The 14,378-nt window shown below is 35.3% G+C and overlaps 1 protein-coding gene across 6 annotated transcripts in view; it reads right to left on the reverse strand.

Moving 5' to 3' along the window:
- Positions 1-4,795: 4,795 nt before the first annotated feature.
- The window catches only part of LOC149080995 (hepatocyte nuclear factor 6-like), a 279,509-nt gene continuing 269,926 nt past the window's right edge, over positions 4,796-14,378 (reverse strand). For 3 of the 6 annotated variants that reach the window (XM_089237718.1, XM_089237717.1, XM_089237716.1), the window contains one exon: positions 4,796-5,915. In XM_089237718.1, the coding sequence (XP_089093844.1) occupies positions 5,527-5,915 (389 nt within the window). In that variant the 3' untranslated portion in view covers positions 4,796-5,526. The remainder of the gene's footprint in view (positions 5,916-14,378) is intronic. The other 3 variants (XM_089237721.1, XM_089237720.1, XM_089237719.1) reach the window with 1 other exon arrangement.

The raw sequence follows: 14,378 nt of genomic DNA on the forward strand, positions 1-14,378 counted from the left end.
TTTCAATTTCGCAATTTCAATTTTAACTCCGTAACATAATAACTATTGAAAATCAAATGCATAAATAATAACAATAATAATTATAACAACAAAAAGAGACGAATATTACTTGTCGAAGATCAAACCTTTATTTAATTTTTCAAAAAACAGGTTTTCTGAAATTGGATATTATTCCATTGGAGGTATCAACTTCTCAATTTGGATTCATAGAAGTCGGACAATAATTGGTTTCGTACACGAAACAGATATGACATGAATTGAGCATGTAATTATGCCATTATTATAATACATAACAGTGGTTAAAAATAATAATTATATTGAAAGGCAATATTCGTATATCGTAACCATATAGGGATAACAAAATCGAACAGGAACATGGATACAGTATGTAATAATGATTTTCCCATGATCCTCAGCGGGTGAATTTTCAACGTAATCGACTGATAATTAAATAATTTCCTTTCCTAATTATATAAAATTCAAAATTGGAATTTGGGACTTAATATACTCTTTATACGTGTTTATAGTTAATTACTACATCATTATAGATTAATTAAATTTGGTACCGCCTCTATTAGTTTTTGTTTGCCTGGGCCGTCAGCAGTTCTGTAAATTATTTGTAGTTTTATTTTTTGCTGGCTCTCAAATTTATTTATTTATCTTTTGCCAGTCCGCAAATTATTTTCCATCTTACTTTTTTGCTGACCCACAAATTATTTCTCTTTTTTTTTTGCCGGTACTCAAATTATCTAACCCATTTATTTAATGTTTTACAGGTCCGCAAATTATTTTACCTACTATTTTTTGCTAACCAGCAAACTTTTTCTCCTATTTTTTAGCCATCTGCAAATTGTTTCACCTATTTATTTAATGTTTTTTCGGTCTATAAATTATATTTTGCATGAATTTTTTTCATATTTTATTATATTTCGCGTATTCGATTTTTTGCCGTTCTGCAAATTATCTCTCCAATTATTTCCTGCTTCGCAAATAATTTCTCCGATTTAATTAATTTTTTCCAGTCCGCAAATTATTCATTTTATCTATTTTTTGCTTTCCTCAAATTATATTTTCATGAATATTAATATTTTTAATTATTATTTAAAAAAACTAATATATATATTATTTTTAATTTATTATTTTTAATTTATTATTTTGAATTTAATATTTTGTATTTATTACTTTGCATTTATTATTTTGCATTTAATATTTTGTATTTATTACTTTGCATTTATTATTTTGCATTTAATATTTTGTATTTATTACTTTGCATTTATTATTTTGTATTTATTATTTTTATGCTTATACTATTAATTTTTCTTGCGGTCTAGAAATTATTTATCTTATCTACTTTTTTGCGGTCCGCAAATTATTTTTTGCCTGTTGATTTTCTTACCATATTTCTCGTATTTTTTTTTTATATTGCTGTCCACGAATTATTTTTTCCATTTGTTCCTTTTTCCACCGGTCAGCAAATAATTTCTCCTATTCAATTATTTTCTGCTGCTCCACGAATTATTTATGTTATATATTTTTCGCCGGGGTCGATCCATTTTTTCTCATATTTATTTAACTTTTTGTCGGTCCGCAAATTTGTGCAACGGGTTATGTTTTTACCGGCCCGCAAATTGCTTTTCTTATTTATCTAGTTCTTGCCGTTCCATGAGTTATTCCTCCCGTTCATTTTTTATTGGTCCGCAAATTATCTCCCCTATATTTCATTTTTTCTTGTAAGCTTTTTTTTTGCCGCAGACTTGCACTCTCACCGGTCCGTAATCGTGAAACGATTGAAAAACGGTTCTAAAATATTTTAGTCGTGCATCACGCGGAAATATTGATGTCTGCCATGGACGCCCTCCCCACATTTACAGCAGAAGAACTAGTCATCTATCAGCGAGATTGTTCTCGAACAATGCAGGATATTCTATCCAATACTAGTGAATGCAATGCGATAGTAATGTGATTTTCCGGACTGCAAAAGAACTAAAACAATTTATTTTCTACTAGCCGCAAATTATTTATTTTTTGCCGGTCCTTAAATTTTTCTCACATTTATTGATGTCAAAAGATATATATATATATATACACACACACATATGCAGTCGAATCGAATCCCGTTATAACGAACTCTAAGAGACCCGAGAAATCATTTCGTAATAACGAAATTTCGTTATAAAGGAGTCCCAGGTTTTTTGCATTTTATTCCTATGTAAACTTATCTGGAGGATTAGAATAGTTTTCGTTAAATCGAGATTTTCGCTATAACGGTATTCGTTAAAACGGGATTCGACTGTATATTTCTTTTGCCAGTTGATTATTTATCTCATTTATTCATTTTTTGACGGGGCCGCAATATATTTCTCTCATTTGTTTATTTTTTGCGGATGCACGAATTATTTTTCATATCTATTTTTTTTGCTGGTCCGCAAAATATTACTCCTATTTATTTCTTCTCCTGCTTATTTTTGCCCGGTTCACCAATTATTTATCATAATTATCTTGCGTATTTTTTTGCCGGTTCGCAAATTATTTCTCATCTTACTCATTTTTTGTCGGTCCGAAAATAATCCATTTATTTTTTCTGGCCTATTTTGATGTGTGTGAAATATTATTCCCATTTATTTATTTATTTTTGTCCTCAAATTATTTTTCATAATTATTTAGTTTTTTTCCTCTCCAAAATTTGTTTCCCATTTTTTTTACCTGTCGCAAATTATCTATACACATTTCTTTCCCTTACATTTATTGATATTTTACTGGGGCCCGCAAATTATTATTATTTTTTTTTACACACACACACCGCGGCCCTCAAATTATTTCACCTATTGATTTATTTTTCCTTCGTCTTTAATTTTCTCCATTTATTTACTCTTTACTGGTCAGCAAATTATTTTTCCCATTTATTAGTTTAAACGTATACTCTCCCCCAAAACGAAAATTATTTTCGCTGGTTCGCAAAATTTTTTGCAGCTACTTTCACCGGTCTGTAATCGCAAAAATGACTCACACAACACTGATTTAAACTATATTTCCAATGGATTAAAGAAAAACCCGTTAATTCAACACCGGAATGAATTTAAATTAATAATTAAAATTCGAAAAATTAATTATTAAACCCGCGAGAGATCATCAAGAAATCCATGCAAAAATTACTGAGTCATCATCATTAATAAAAAGCAATAACTGAGCACGATTGATTAACATTGATTTTTCTTTTGGTAGGATTATACAGTGCTGGTGCTATCTGTACATCATAATAACTCATAAACAATCGTCATTATAATATCAAAATTAATTGATTTTAAGCGAAAAAATGTTTATTGTATCGTATAATAAATAGAAAGCGAAGAAAAAACGTATAATGTGCTTTCTTTTTTTTTTCTTCTTAAATTCCATTTCAATTCCGCAAATTACATCTAAATTTTAGCGAATGCACACAATATTGGTTTTTTTTTTTCTCCCTACGCGGTATATAAACAGCTCTAACAAGAAATGTACAATATATACAGCTATATAATAGTTATTATTGGTACAATATTTACAGTATTATAATTGTGTATATTTTCGTTTCGATATCTCAAACATTAAACAACAATCATATTCATACCTGTGAACGAAAAAAAAAACAACGAATAAATATGTTGAGAGAAAAAATCGCCAAATTTGGTGTCGTGGCATAGAGCAGGGTGCACAACCTCCCGCTGCCGGGCCAAACGTGGCCCATTCATCGGATATCGCGAAAAGTGTTTCGGTATAGAAACGTATCGATACATTGTTGACCACATTTCGACGATAAAAAATTACGGGGAAATCGGGAATCCAATCGTGAAAATACGAACCTCGTCAATTATCGCCAATAAAGGTGTCAAAGTCAAGTACAGCTGCTCTTTGCTACTGAAAAATCGCCAAAGTCGGAAAATGGTTCGCTACCGCAAATTGCAATGGACTAAAATGTAATTCACGGCTTACAAAAGACGTTTAATTTGACAAATACGTGAGATAATGAGATGCATTTTTGTATGACTGCAATTAGTTATAATAATTATAGTCATAATTAAGGTGACCATATATTACGTATTTTCCGAATATTCCCGTATTTTTTACGTACTTTACGGATATTACGAAAAAATGCCCCGTTTTTTCAAATATTCTCAACGAAGCCAATTTCAGTTTTTATTAGGTATTGAAATCAACAATTAAAATTATCTTAACAATTCATAAATTATATTATGATAGTTATATACGACTATAATTAAGAATATTCATCCCACATATTTGTCATGTCTTCAAACGCTTTATTTCGTAGAATTAATTTTGATACACTAAAATTTCCAGTGGGGCCTAGTGCTTCCCGCAGTTGCTGATTTTTCTCACACTTTGGCGATAGTTGGCAACTTCGTTTACTTTCAGCATATGTTTCTGATGACCACTGGCTATGTACCGTATCATACTGTATTTGGAATCCCGAAATCCCGTCTTTTTCTCCAGTGAATATGGTGAGACTAGCCATAATTATCATGATAATTTATAAATTCATGAAAATATTCTTAATGCTTGGTTTCTCTCGTAGGAGGATTAAAATTCAAGTAAGTTTTTGGTAAAACACACACATGGGATGTAAAACAAGATATTTCATGAAAGTCGGGGCACCCAATATTACGGGAATGACCTGTATAATGACCATTAAGAAATACGGTGCATATACCTTATATATATATCAGTTTCTGGCCTGCAAACTGAAAGGTTGTGCATCCCCCTGCCATAGGGTATTTGACCTCGATTTGTTTGATCTCAGTTAATCGATTTTCTTACATCTTCCAACGATGTCTTGGCCCCAAATATTTTTGGAGCCCCTGGTAAATTTTTGAGGGGGAAAAAAATTGGTACACCGGTTTGCGTACTATTTTTGAATTTATAAAAACAATAAAAAATATGCTCACAGAAAAATCCATAATGAATGAAATTTTCCGATAATAAGAGATCCATGCTTGATTGGGAAGGGGGGGGGGGGGCCCAGTTGGCCCACTTTCAAAACGTTACTGCATCTGTATAATAATTTCATTTGTATTAACTATTAATCGGTTCTTATACTTGAATTCCGATGACGTATTACGCATGATACCGTGACGTCATTCCCGAAAAAAATTAATATTTCATTAGATGAGATTTTATTGGTTGTTACACAAGAATGAGTGTTAATTGTGGAGTTTAGAAATAATATCGGACACAAAAATGTAATCTGTGCACGGTGATGACGTCATAATTGAGTCCCCTTGTGGAAACGCGTACACCGTACGCACCTATATGAGATATTTATATGTATATATGTATAATTATACTACTATACAAAGAACGACGGGCGAACAAAAATTCGCACAGTGTATGTACGTATGTGTATGTATGCATCTATTACAATGTCCATTCGAAGGACGAGAGATTGTTTTCGGTAAGGGGGTTACGGAGGGTACTGGGTGGTTTCGTGGTCATAAGAAGTTCTGGGGTGGGAAAAACGGCGGAGGTGTAATGTTATGTGGTCGTCGAGGGATTGCTTAGTAACTGGGAACCAAGATGGTGTGAGGTCGGTGTGTGGTTCAGAGGATGGTGGTGATGATGATGGTTGTTCAGAGAGTTGGACAACGTCGTCGAGTCGTACTTCTTGGCAGCTCGGCTCTCCTCGTCCTGCCACTTATCCTGGGACCGTCGCCTAGCGTTCATGAAAAAGTTCCCGACGGTGCTGAGTTCGAGTCCCAGTTGCTGCGAGATGGTTATCTGCATCTCTTTGGAAGGTCTCTTGGTTTCCTTAAAAATGGCTTGCAACGTGCGGCGCTGGAGGTCGGTAAATACTAATCGGGGCTTCTTGGGGGTGTTGGGGTTCTTTTGCTGCTGTTGTTGCTGCTCTTCTTTCCGCTTGCAGGCTGTGAAAAGAAAACAAATATGTACGTTAGTAAATTCTATAGTACAAGCAAAGTACATATTGAACTATTTGATAAACACAGTAACCCCCCCCCCCTTTAACGTTTTAATGGACACCCCTCTTTTGCGGCCAAATAATAATTTCCCCGCATATAATAAAAGTATGCATTTCAAACCCCTGATTAACGGTCACCCCTCTTTTGCGAGAAATATTGTTGTCCCGCCGGTGTCCGAAAAAGAGAACATTTACTGTATATAACTACAATCTTAGAATTTATAGTCACTGAGCACGAGAGTGGGATCCGCAGACCCCCATCAATTTTTTATTGACTCGCCCTCTCGATCCACGCACCTGAGTATGATTTATTCAATAGCTGAGTTTGAGGTCCTTATTTTCACAGTTATGTTGAAAAACTCATGCCATTTCATTCTTCTTCTTGTTTTTTGATAAGAAAAGAAATTTCTGTCTACCAACTTCATGTATATGTTTCCATTTCATATGTGATCAAAATACAGAGTGATCCAAAAAAAGTTAGTCAACATTTAAAACTTTAATAACTGACGGAATAATGTACGTAGAGAGATAAATTGACACATATGCTGGCAATAGAGTAAGGGTTTGTTGAAATCTTAAAAAAAACAATAATGAAAATGACCAACAGGTGGCGAATCATATTATCACAAAAGCCAGAGCTAGCATTGCAATGCATCCGTCAGCAAAAGTTAATTAATACATAAGATTGAAAATCTGTTCAATGCCACCGGTTGGCCATTTTTTTAAAGTTTCGATAAAAACTTCATGTCTTTACCCAGCACACACACATGTGTAACAGTTTTTAACCCTCTACATGAATTATTGAACTTCCAAATGTTAACTGACTCTTGGATTACCCCGTATGTCTTTAAAGACTGACTCAAAACGAATACCTGGTACGTATCAAAACGGTATGTAGTGTGGAAAGCCATTTTGACCACCAAAAAGTGGTGCGGGTGACAAAACTTTCAAAGGCAACGCCAAAGTAGGCGATGAACTATTTCTCAGCGACCATTTCACTTGCGCGAAGAATGCATCAAATTCGCTGATCAGTATTCTAATATGCATCACTAAAATGAATACTGTGGGTCTGTAAGACTTTTGGCCCGTCTCTTCGAGGAAAATTATCTAATAATAAAATAAGACACGTCTTTGTCGCATGCATTATGTTTCCCATTCAGTCTTGTAACGGTCACTTCATGCACATGTCCAAGAATTACAGAAGCTAATTTTAAATGATTTTAGCTAACGCAAATATTAATGTCCTTATCAATTTTATAATGGTCATTAACCATGATAACTCGAAGGGCTAGTACTTGAATCATTTAAATAGGCAGTTAGGGTTGTTTATTGTATTATACATGCGGCATTGCATTTTTATTTTGAGGAACAGTATTTTTGAAAAATATACGAAATTTCAAAATTAGTCACAAAGTTCAGCGATAGGTAGCGCTACAGTTAAGAAGAAAGCCAAACTACAATGATGATCAACACATCTTTTGCAGTCCAAGTCTGAAATCTAGCGTCTTCGGGAAGTTTACGATCATTTCGTAGATTTCTCAGACATTTCAGACACCGGCCACTTCACGAAAACGCTATAATTTCGTCATGGACGCATCACAGATAAATCCTGCCATAGTCCCATATAACAAATTTTTCGGATACTCTTGATCAGGGATGCATATACACAACTCTAAAGTTGCTCCCATGAATTTAGAATCACCCTACATAGCGTATATGTGAGGTTATTACAACCGAATTTGACAGTAGTGATAAATAAAATTAATTTGATCGAATTTCACACGGAACACGAGTTCTTGAAACAACATCACGTCTGTTTCAACCGATAACAGTCATCATTCATTCCCATTGCAATATATCGTCCCATTCACAGCATGTTTGGATTTAGTACCAACATCTCAGCCCTTATTTACTTTAAACCAAACCAAAAAAAAATAAAGAAAAACTTTTAAATTCCTTAAGAAATTGATTCCCAGGAAAGCAAGGGGGGAAAAAAACTTTTACTTAAGGAACATTTTAAACGAGTGCTTCCAAAGTTGTCTCAAGTCTCGTACACAAAATGCTCTACACGAAGTTCTAGGGAGGTCGGGAAGGGATGCCAGTACCCCCCCCCCCCTTGCGACCCATTCCACATCATTGCCGGTTATTCCCATTGCACCATCGAAATGAAACCGGACCCCCTTCACGACACGAATGGGCCAAAACCTATCTCACCGAAACCCACCATCTTAGAACCTTATACATGTGTGTGTGTGATGTCCGTCCACACACACGCGCATTCCTCCTCCTCCTCTTCTGCCAGGACAGGAGAAATACTCAAAGAAACATCTTACGGATACCTGTGTGTAACCTTCCTTGCTGCCCACCACCATCTCCATCCACCTTCAGGAGGAAACCCACCATCACGTGCATACGGATTCTTTTCGAAGAGAACGCGGAGAAGCGAAGGTTGTGGTGGTGGTGGGTACCGTCTGCCTTCCACAAAAGGACCATCGGCTTCCGATATCAAGATGTGTTCGATTTCCGATGGCTTTGCACGGCAGTATAAGAGAGAGAGAGAGAGAGACTATACTGCTCAATTCTCCAGGAAAACCCTGGTTTCGCAAAAGTTTCTCTCTCCGACACACAGGAGAGGGAAAACTTCTAGTATGTACCAGAAGAGGATTAAAAGGGACCCAAAAATAAAATGAAAAAAAAAAAAAAAATCTTAAAGATTCTGTACTAAAGGAGGTAGGTACTACTACTACTTCCTATCTCGAGTTGTACAATAAACGAGTTTCTTACACTATCGTGTCCCTTGTCGCATTTTAAGACGGAATTTAAATTTTTCTTATGCTGGCAACTATTTCTTAAGTAAGGAAGTAGGTGGAGTTTATGGCCTCGGTGTAATGCAATGCAAGAGGAATTACGAACATTTTGGGCGAAAAAAAAGGGCGAATTCGTATATATGTGTCCCGTTTTTATTTCTACGCATCTGCAAACTCGAGTAAAATAAACAGGACGAGAGGATACCCCCCCCCCCTTACATGCATTCAAAGTGTTTCCGACTTCGATTTAATTTCGACCCATTTGTGTTCGGATATTGCTATCTGAATTGAAGAGGAATTGGACGTTTCCGACATCGGTTGTGTTTGTGTGTACACCGTGTACTTTCGGACTGTTATTGAGGGATTTTATGCTCTCTTTCTGTGTCTGCTGGATAACATGATTTCTCTTAATTGAGAACGGTACATGTAGGGTTTTGTACCAACTCCAATTAAGTGATCAGGAATTCTTCTTCAGGATTTAGTCATTTATTAATGAACGGTACTTTTCTTCTTCAGTATTCCTCAGTGTATTGATTTTATTTTTCTCGTTTGTTATCGATTCGATGTGTTTCATGATTGATCTGATCCTTTTAGTTTTTTGCCATGAATGCCTTTCATATCGGCGCGATTTTTTGAGCGTGACGAAAATAGGACTGATTTTGAATCCAAATAACTTCTGGACCGCACATGTGAAGACAATTCTCAACATGCCATTAAGAAGACGAACATTCAACATTTTTTCTACAAGAATTTGATCTCAGTTTGACACCATTGGATGACACAATAGTGTCGTAAATATGAAGCACGAAGACCGCTGTGTCACTATTCATCGAATATTGGTATTGTTTGGAACCCAGGATTATTATCATCTTGTGTGAGGTGTCGTTGGATTCGTAGATAAAAAAAATAATTATAAATGAAGTCAAGCTGCAGATCCCTAAGCTAGAGCTCAATGAGGGTTTTTATTGTGAGTTTTCTCTATACTAGGCTGCCTCAACAACAATGTCCAAAAAGGTGATGTTCTGGGGACCACGACAACACTTCCTGGAGAGCTATATTAGCTGGAAGCAACAGCTGATGGGTCGCGTATGTAGATTCTTGAAATGTAAAACTTCTTAAAATGTAAAACTTCTTAAAATGTAAAACTTTGCCGCTGTGGTGGTCGAGTGGTTATAGTGCCGGACTCGTGATGCGAGGATCCGGGTTCGAACCCCACAGTGGTGGTCGGCTGAAGTTGGTTTTCTGTGGTTCCCAACTTCAAGGCGCAAATGCGAGCCGATCTCCCCGTTAAAAAGTCTCGCCACAGAGAGCAACAGTCCTACAACGGTAAATCATTCAACCATAACACTTCACTCATAGTTAGTAAAACTGGGGGCAGATGACAGCACTACACATAACAAGCATTACACAGAAACAAACTTTACGTCAGGTTGCACTACACGTACACGCACATTCCCGCATGCACCGATTCGTTGGGGGGTTCCGCGGGGGGGGGGGGGGTGCATGTGTGGTGTAGCAGTAGTAGGTAGGGGCTCGGGGATCCATTAAGTCAGCCACCTCGTTGGGCAATTTGCCTGTTGTGGCGTTGTATTTGTATTTGTAAAACTTCTTAAAATGTAAAACTTCTTAAAATGTACTAATGGATTCTAATGTTAGCTACATTGTACGTTGTCAGTATGGGTAACCAAGTTACCCTTCGTCAACTCATATGCAACTCACAGTGTATCGATATTTATGTCAGTCTATAATATGTTGCGTAAAATTTTCATCATTTATCTTTTATTTATCTTATTTTATCTTTTATGAAAAAAAAATTATTACACTACATAGCGTCATGTATCTTTTCTGTGGGCATTTAGCCACCTGGGACATGCCCAGAAAGATCCGTCAGTCAAGATGGCTATGGTTCGAAGACTAGTTCTGGATTTTTAACGCGATCAAACTTTTTCCCGCTCTATTTCACTTAAAAGCGCCTTTTATTTTCCGAAATGCCACCTATCGTGATTCTACTTTCATTCGATTTTTACCTGTGCCCCCCCCCCCCCCAGAACATCACAATAATGCAATTGACCGGATGGCCCCAAGTTGAGAAACGTTACACCAGACAGTGTTTCTCAACCCTTCTGAACCAAAACACCAAGGAAATGTCTGAAACAATACCGCGGACCAAGAAGTCACAGCATGAATAATGTGATCATGATACAACTATACGGCCCGTATTTTACATTATACATATATGGAGGAATAATATACATATGACACAAAAATGTCTTGTATTTTTTCCGTTACGACATTCTTATACAATTGTCTGGTTCTCATCCGATGGATCTTATTTTAATTTTACTAAAAGCGGGAATTTTAAGGTAATTTGATAATTTACAAATTATAGTATGAATGGCTATAAATATAAGTATTCATTTCGCATATTTATCATGTTTGATACGTTTTGTGAGTGTCTAAACTACACTTTAGCTCACTGAGATTCCCAGCAGCTCATCATTTGCCATACATCGGCAATATTATTCAGCCCTTTCAGCAACAATTGGGGATTTTGCCGACCAATGACAATGTTTTCTGATGAAAATTTTTGCTGTCTCGAGTTTTTCTGTGGTTTTCCACTTCAAGGCGCGAATGCGAGCCGATCTCCCCGTTAAAAAGTCTCGCCACAGAGAGCAACAGGCCTACAACATTACAAATATTTAATCATTACACTTCACTCACAATTCGAAGTATAGATGGCAGCACTGAAATATCAGATAAAACACCAGCTGCACACTCAGACTGTTAGGTGCACTCACTTTGTTCCAGTTTCTGCCACGAAAGCTGGGCTGGAAGAGATCTCGGCAACGGGATAAATCGCCTTTATCTGTGAATATATGCATAATAGCCTAGTGTAATTGATGAATTTGATAAACGTGAAAAAAAAAAAAAATCCGAACGCGCCCAGTATGTGCGATCATTGTAGTCGGACCCGGATATAATGATAACAAATTTTACGATCGCTAACCGATATAATGATGTAATACACGTACGAGCTATCATGTATAGTACATCATATAGTGCGATTTACCATATTTACAAACGACGCGATGCTAGGGTATTATGCTTAATCGCCGGTAAAAACGATTAATTTACGGAAATTTGTCACACGCCAAAATGCTTAGTAAGCATGCATAATAACCGGTTATTGTGTATAATACCCGCGTTTATCACATTTACCGCGTAGCATAGTAACTTCTCGCGATATATGAGCTTTCAAAGTACTAGCATATTAACTTCTCGGGATTTCAAAGTAGTTTCATTACACCAAATTTTCAGGTATGATGTAGCCGGTTTAGTCTGAAAGATGACTCAAAAGATGTATTCACATCAAAATAAGCTAATTCATTATCTTGTATTAGAATAATATAACTAAAACGGACATTGTAGAGTTTGTTAGACCCAGCGCACGTCCAAGAATTTCAACGCACACCACCAATAAACTGGGGAAAAAAGGTGTTTTTGAAAAAACATCACATCTAACACATGATATACATCTACGCAAACACCACGCAAGGAAAAAAAAAAACAACAAAAACGCACGCACACACCGTCCATTGACTCAATGTGTTCAGCGTTTCGTTTTTCACGATCACCGTTTTCACCAAACGATGCAGAAATAAAAATCTCTCACAAAGCGTTTTTCTTTTTCCCCGTCTCCCGGAAAAGTACTAAAGCATACATACATACATATGTACATACATATAAAAATGGTGCCCACTTTCTTTGCAATGCATTTGTCTCGTTCTCTCTCTCTCTAGCCTTTATTTCTTTTGGTTTTTTTGGTTCTAGAGCCATTTCAGCTGTTGCGTTAACCAACAAGGTGGAGAAGAAATGACGTTCCGTGTGTCTTTTTCCCGTTTTTTTACTTTTTTTGAAAAAAGGAAAAAAAAGAAAAATGTTGAAGTAAGTACAGAAACATCTCCCGAGACTCTTTCTTAGGAGAAAAATATATATAGGGAGGCGTCATAAACCTCTTAACGTTCTGCCCAGGTGTCGATCACATGGACATATATACACGATTCCGAAGACAAGGAGCCGGAAGAGAAAAGCACCTCGTTTATTGTCGTGTCCTTAAACGTCACATTTCTTAGTTTTATTTTGGCCTGTTTTCTCTGTCCTTTCTATCCTCGCACAAAAATCTAAGCTCCTGTTTCTTTTATCCTACCGTTTCTCGGACTGAAACCGGAAAAAAAGGAAGAAGAACGGGAGAAATATTTTTTTTTTTTGTTGCTGTTGTCCGGGAATGGTTTTATGATGCCTGTGACGAAACTTGAAACCGTATAGAAAAGAAACGAAAAAGCCGGAAGAAATAGTATGTTTATACAAAATGGTTTTAAAGCTGGAGAGTGTGAAACTTTTCTTGTTTACATGGGGCTATATATGTTGTCATGCTCTTGAATGTTTTCTGACTTTTTAAAACCGAGTACAACTCTGGTCTATCGCGATAGGAAATTTAGTGCCGATTGAATCGCGCCGGAAATGTGTGTGGATATAATATCAATCGTGTGTTGGATCTAATTGTGAATGCGAATCTAAATTTTTTCTGACCGGAATGTTCTGATGTTTTTTTTTTTTTTTAATTTCGTAAGATGTATATAACTATTATATAGTCTACCCGTAGGGCAGGGGTCTTTGATGAACGATGTGCAGGCCACATGTGGCACTGAAAGCTTGTGGCTCCCTCACGAAAAGGCTGGCATACTTAAAGAAGTTATAGAAATGCTGGAAAAAACTTCGTTGAAATTATTCCAGAATCGGTGGAAGAAGTAATTTCAAAATTTTTTTTTAAAAATATTTCAAAACTAATGAAAGGAATAATTTCATAATTAATGAAAGGAATAATTTCATAATTAATGAAAGGAATAATTTCATAATTAATGAAAGGAATAATTTCATAATTAATGAAAGGAATAATTTCATAATTAATGAAAGGAATAATTTCATAATTAATGAAAGGAATAATTTCATAATTAATGAGAAGTTGTTTCGAAATTAATGAAAGGATTTATTTTATAATTAATGGGAAGTACATTTTCAGAATAAACGGGAAGTATATTTTCAGAATTAATGAGTAGAATAATTTCAGAATTAATGAGAAGTTATTTGAGATTTAATGAGAAATCATTTAGGATTTAATGAAAAATCATTTAAGATTTAATTAGAAGTCATTTAAGATTTAATGAGAAATCATTTAAGAATTATTGCTAAATTATTTCAGAATTATTTCAGAATTATTTCAGAATTATTGGCAAATTATTTCAGAATTATTTCAGAATTATTGGCAAATTATTTCAGAATTATTGGTAAATTATTTCAGAATTATTTAACGAAATAATTTTAGAATTAAATGAAACGTGTTATCGGAATTTATGAAGAGCGATTCCAAAATTATTGAAAAATACTATGAGAGTTATTAAATATACTATGAGAGTTATTGAAAAATACCATTAGGGTTATTGAAAAACATTTCCAGAATTATTGAAAGAAATACTCTAAGAATTAATGAAAAATATTTCCACAAATTAATCAAAACATTTTCCAGAATTACTTAAGAAATATTT

The sequence above is a fragment of the Pholcus phalangioides genome, unplaced genomic scaffold (genome assembly GCF_987345545.1).
Source record: "Pholcus phalangioides strain wild (caught in Gottingen) unplaced genomic scaffold, Ppha-v1.0 ptg000010l_1, whole genome shotgun sequence".
Classification (NCBI taxonomy): Eukaryota; Metazoa; Arthropoda; class Arachnida; order Araneae; family Pholcidae; genus Pholcus; species Pholcus phalangioides.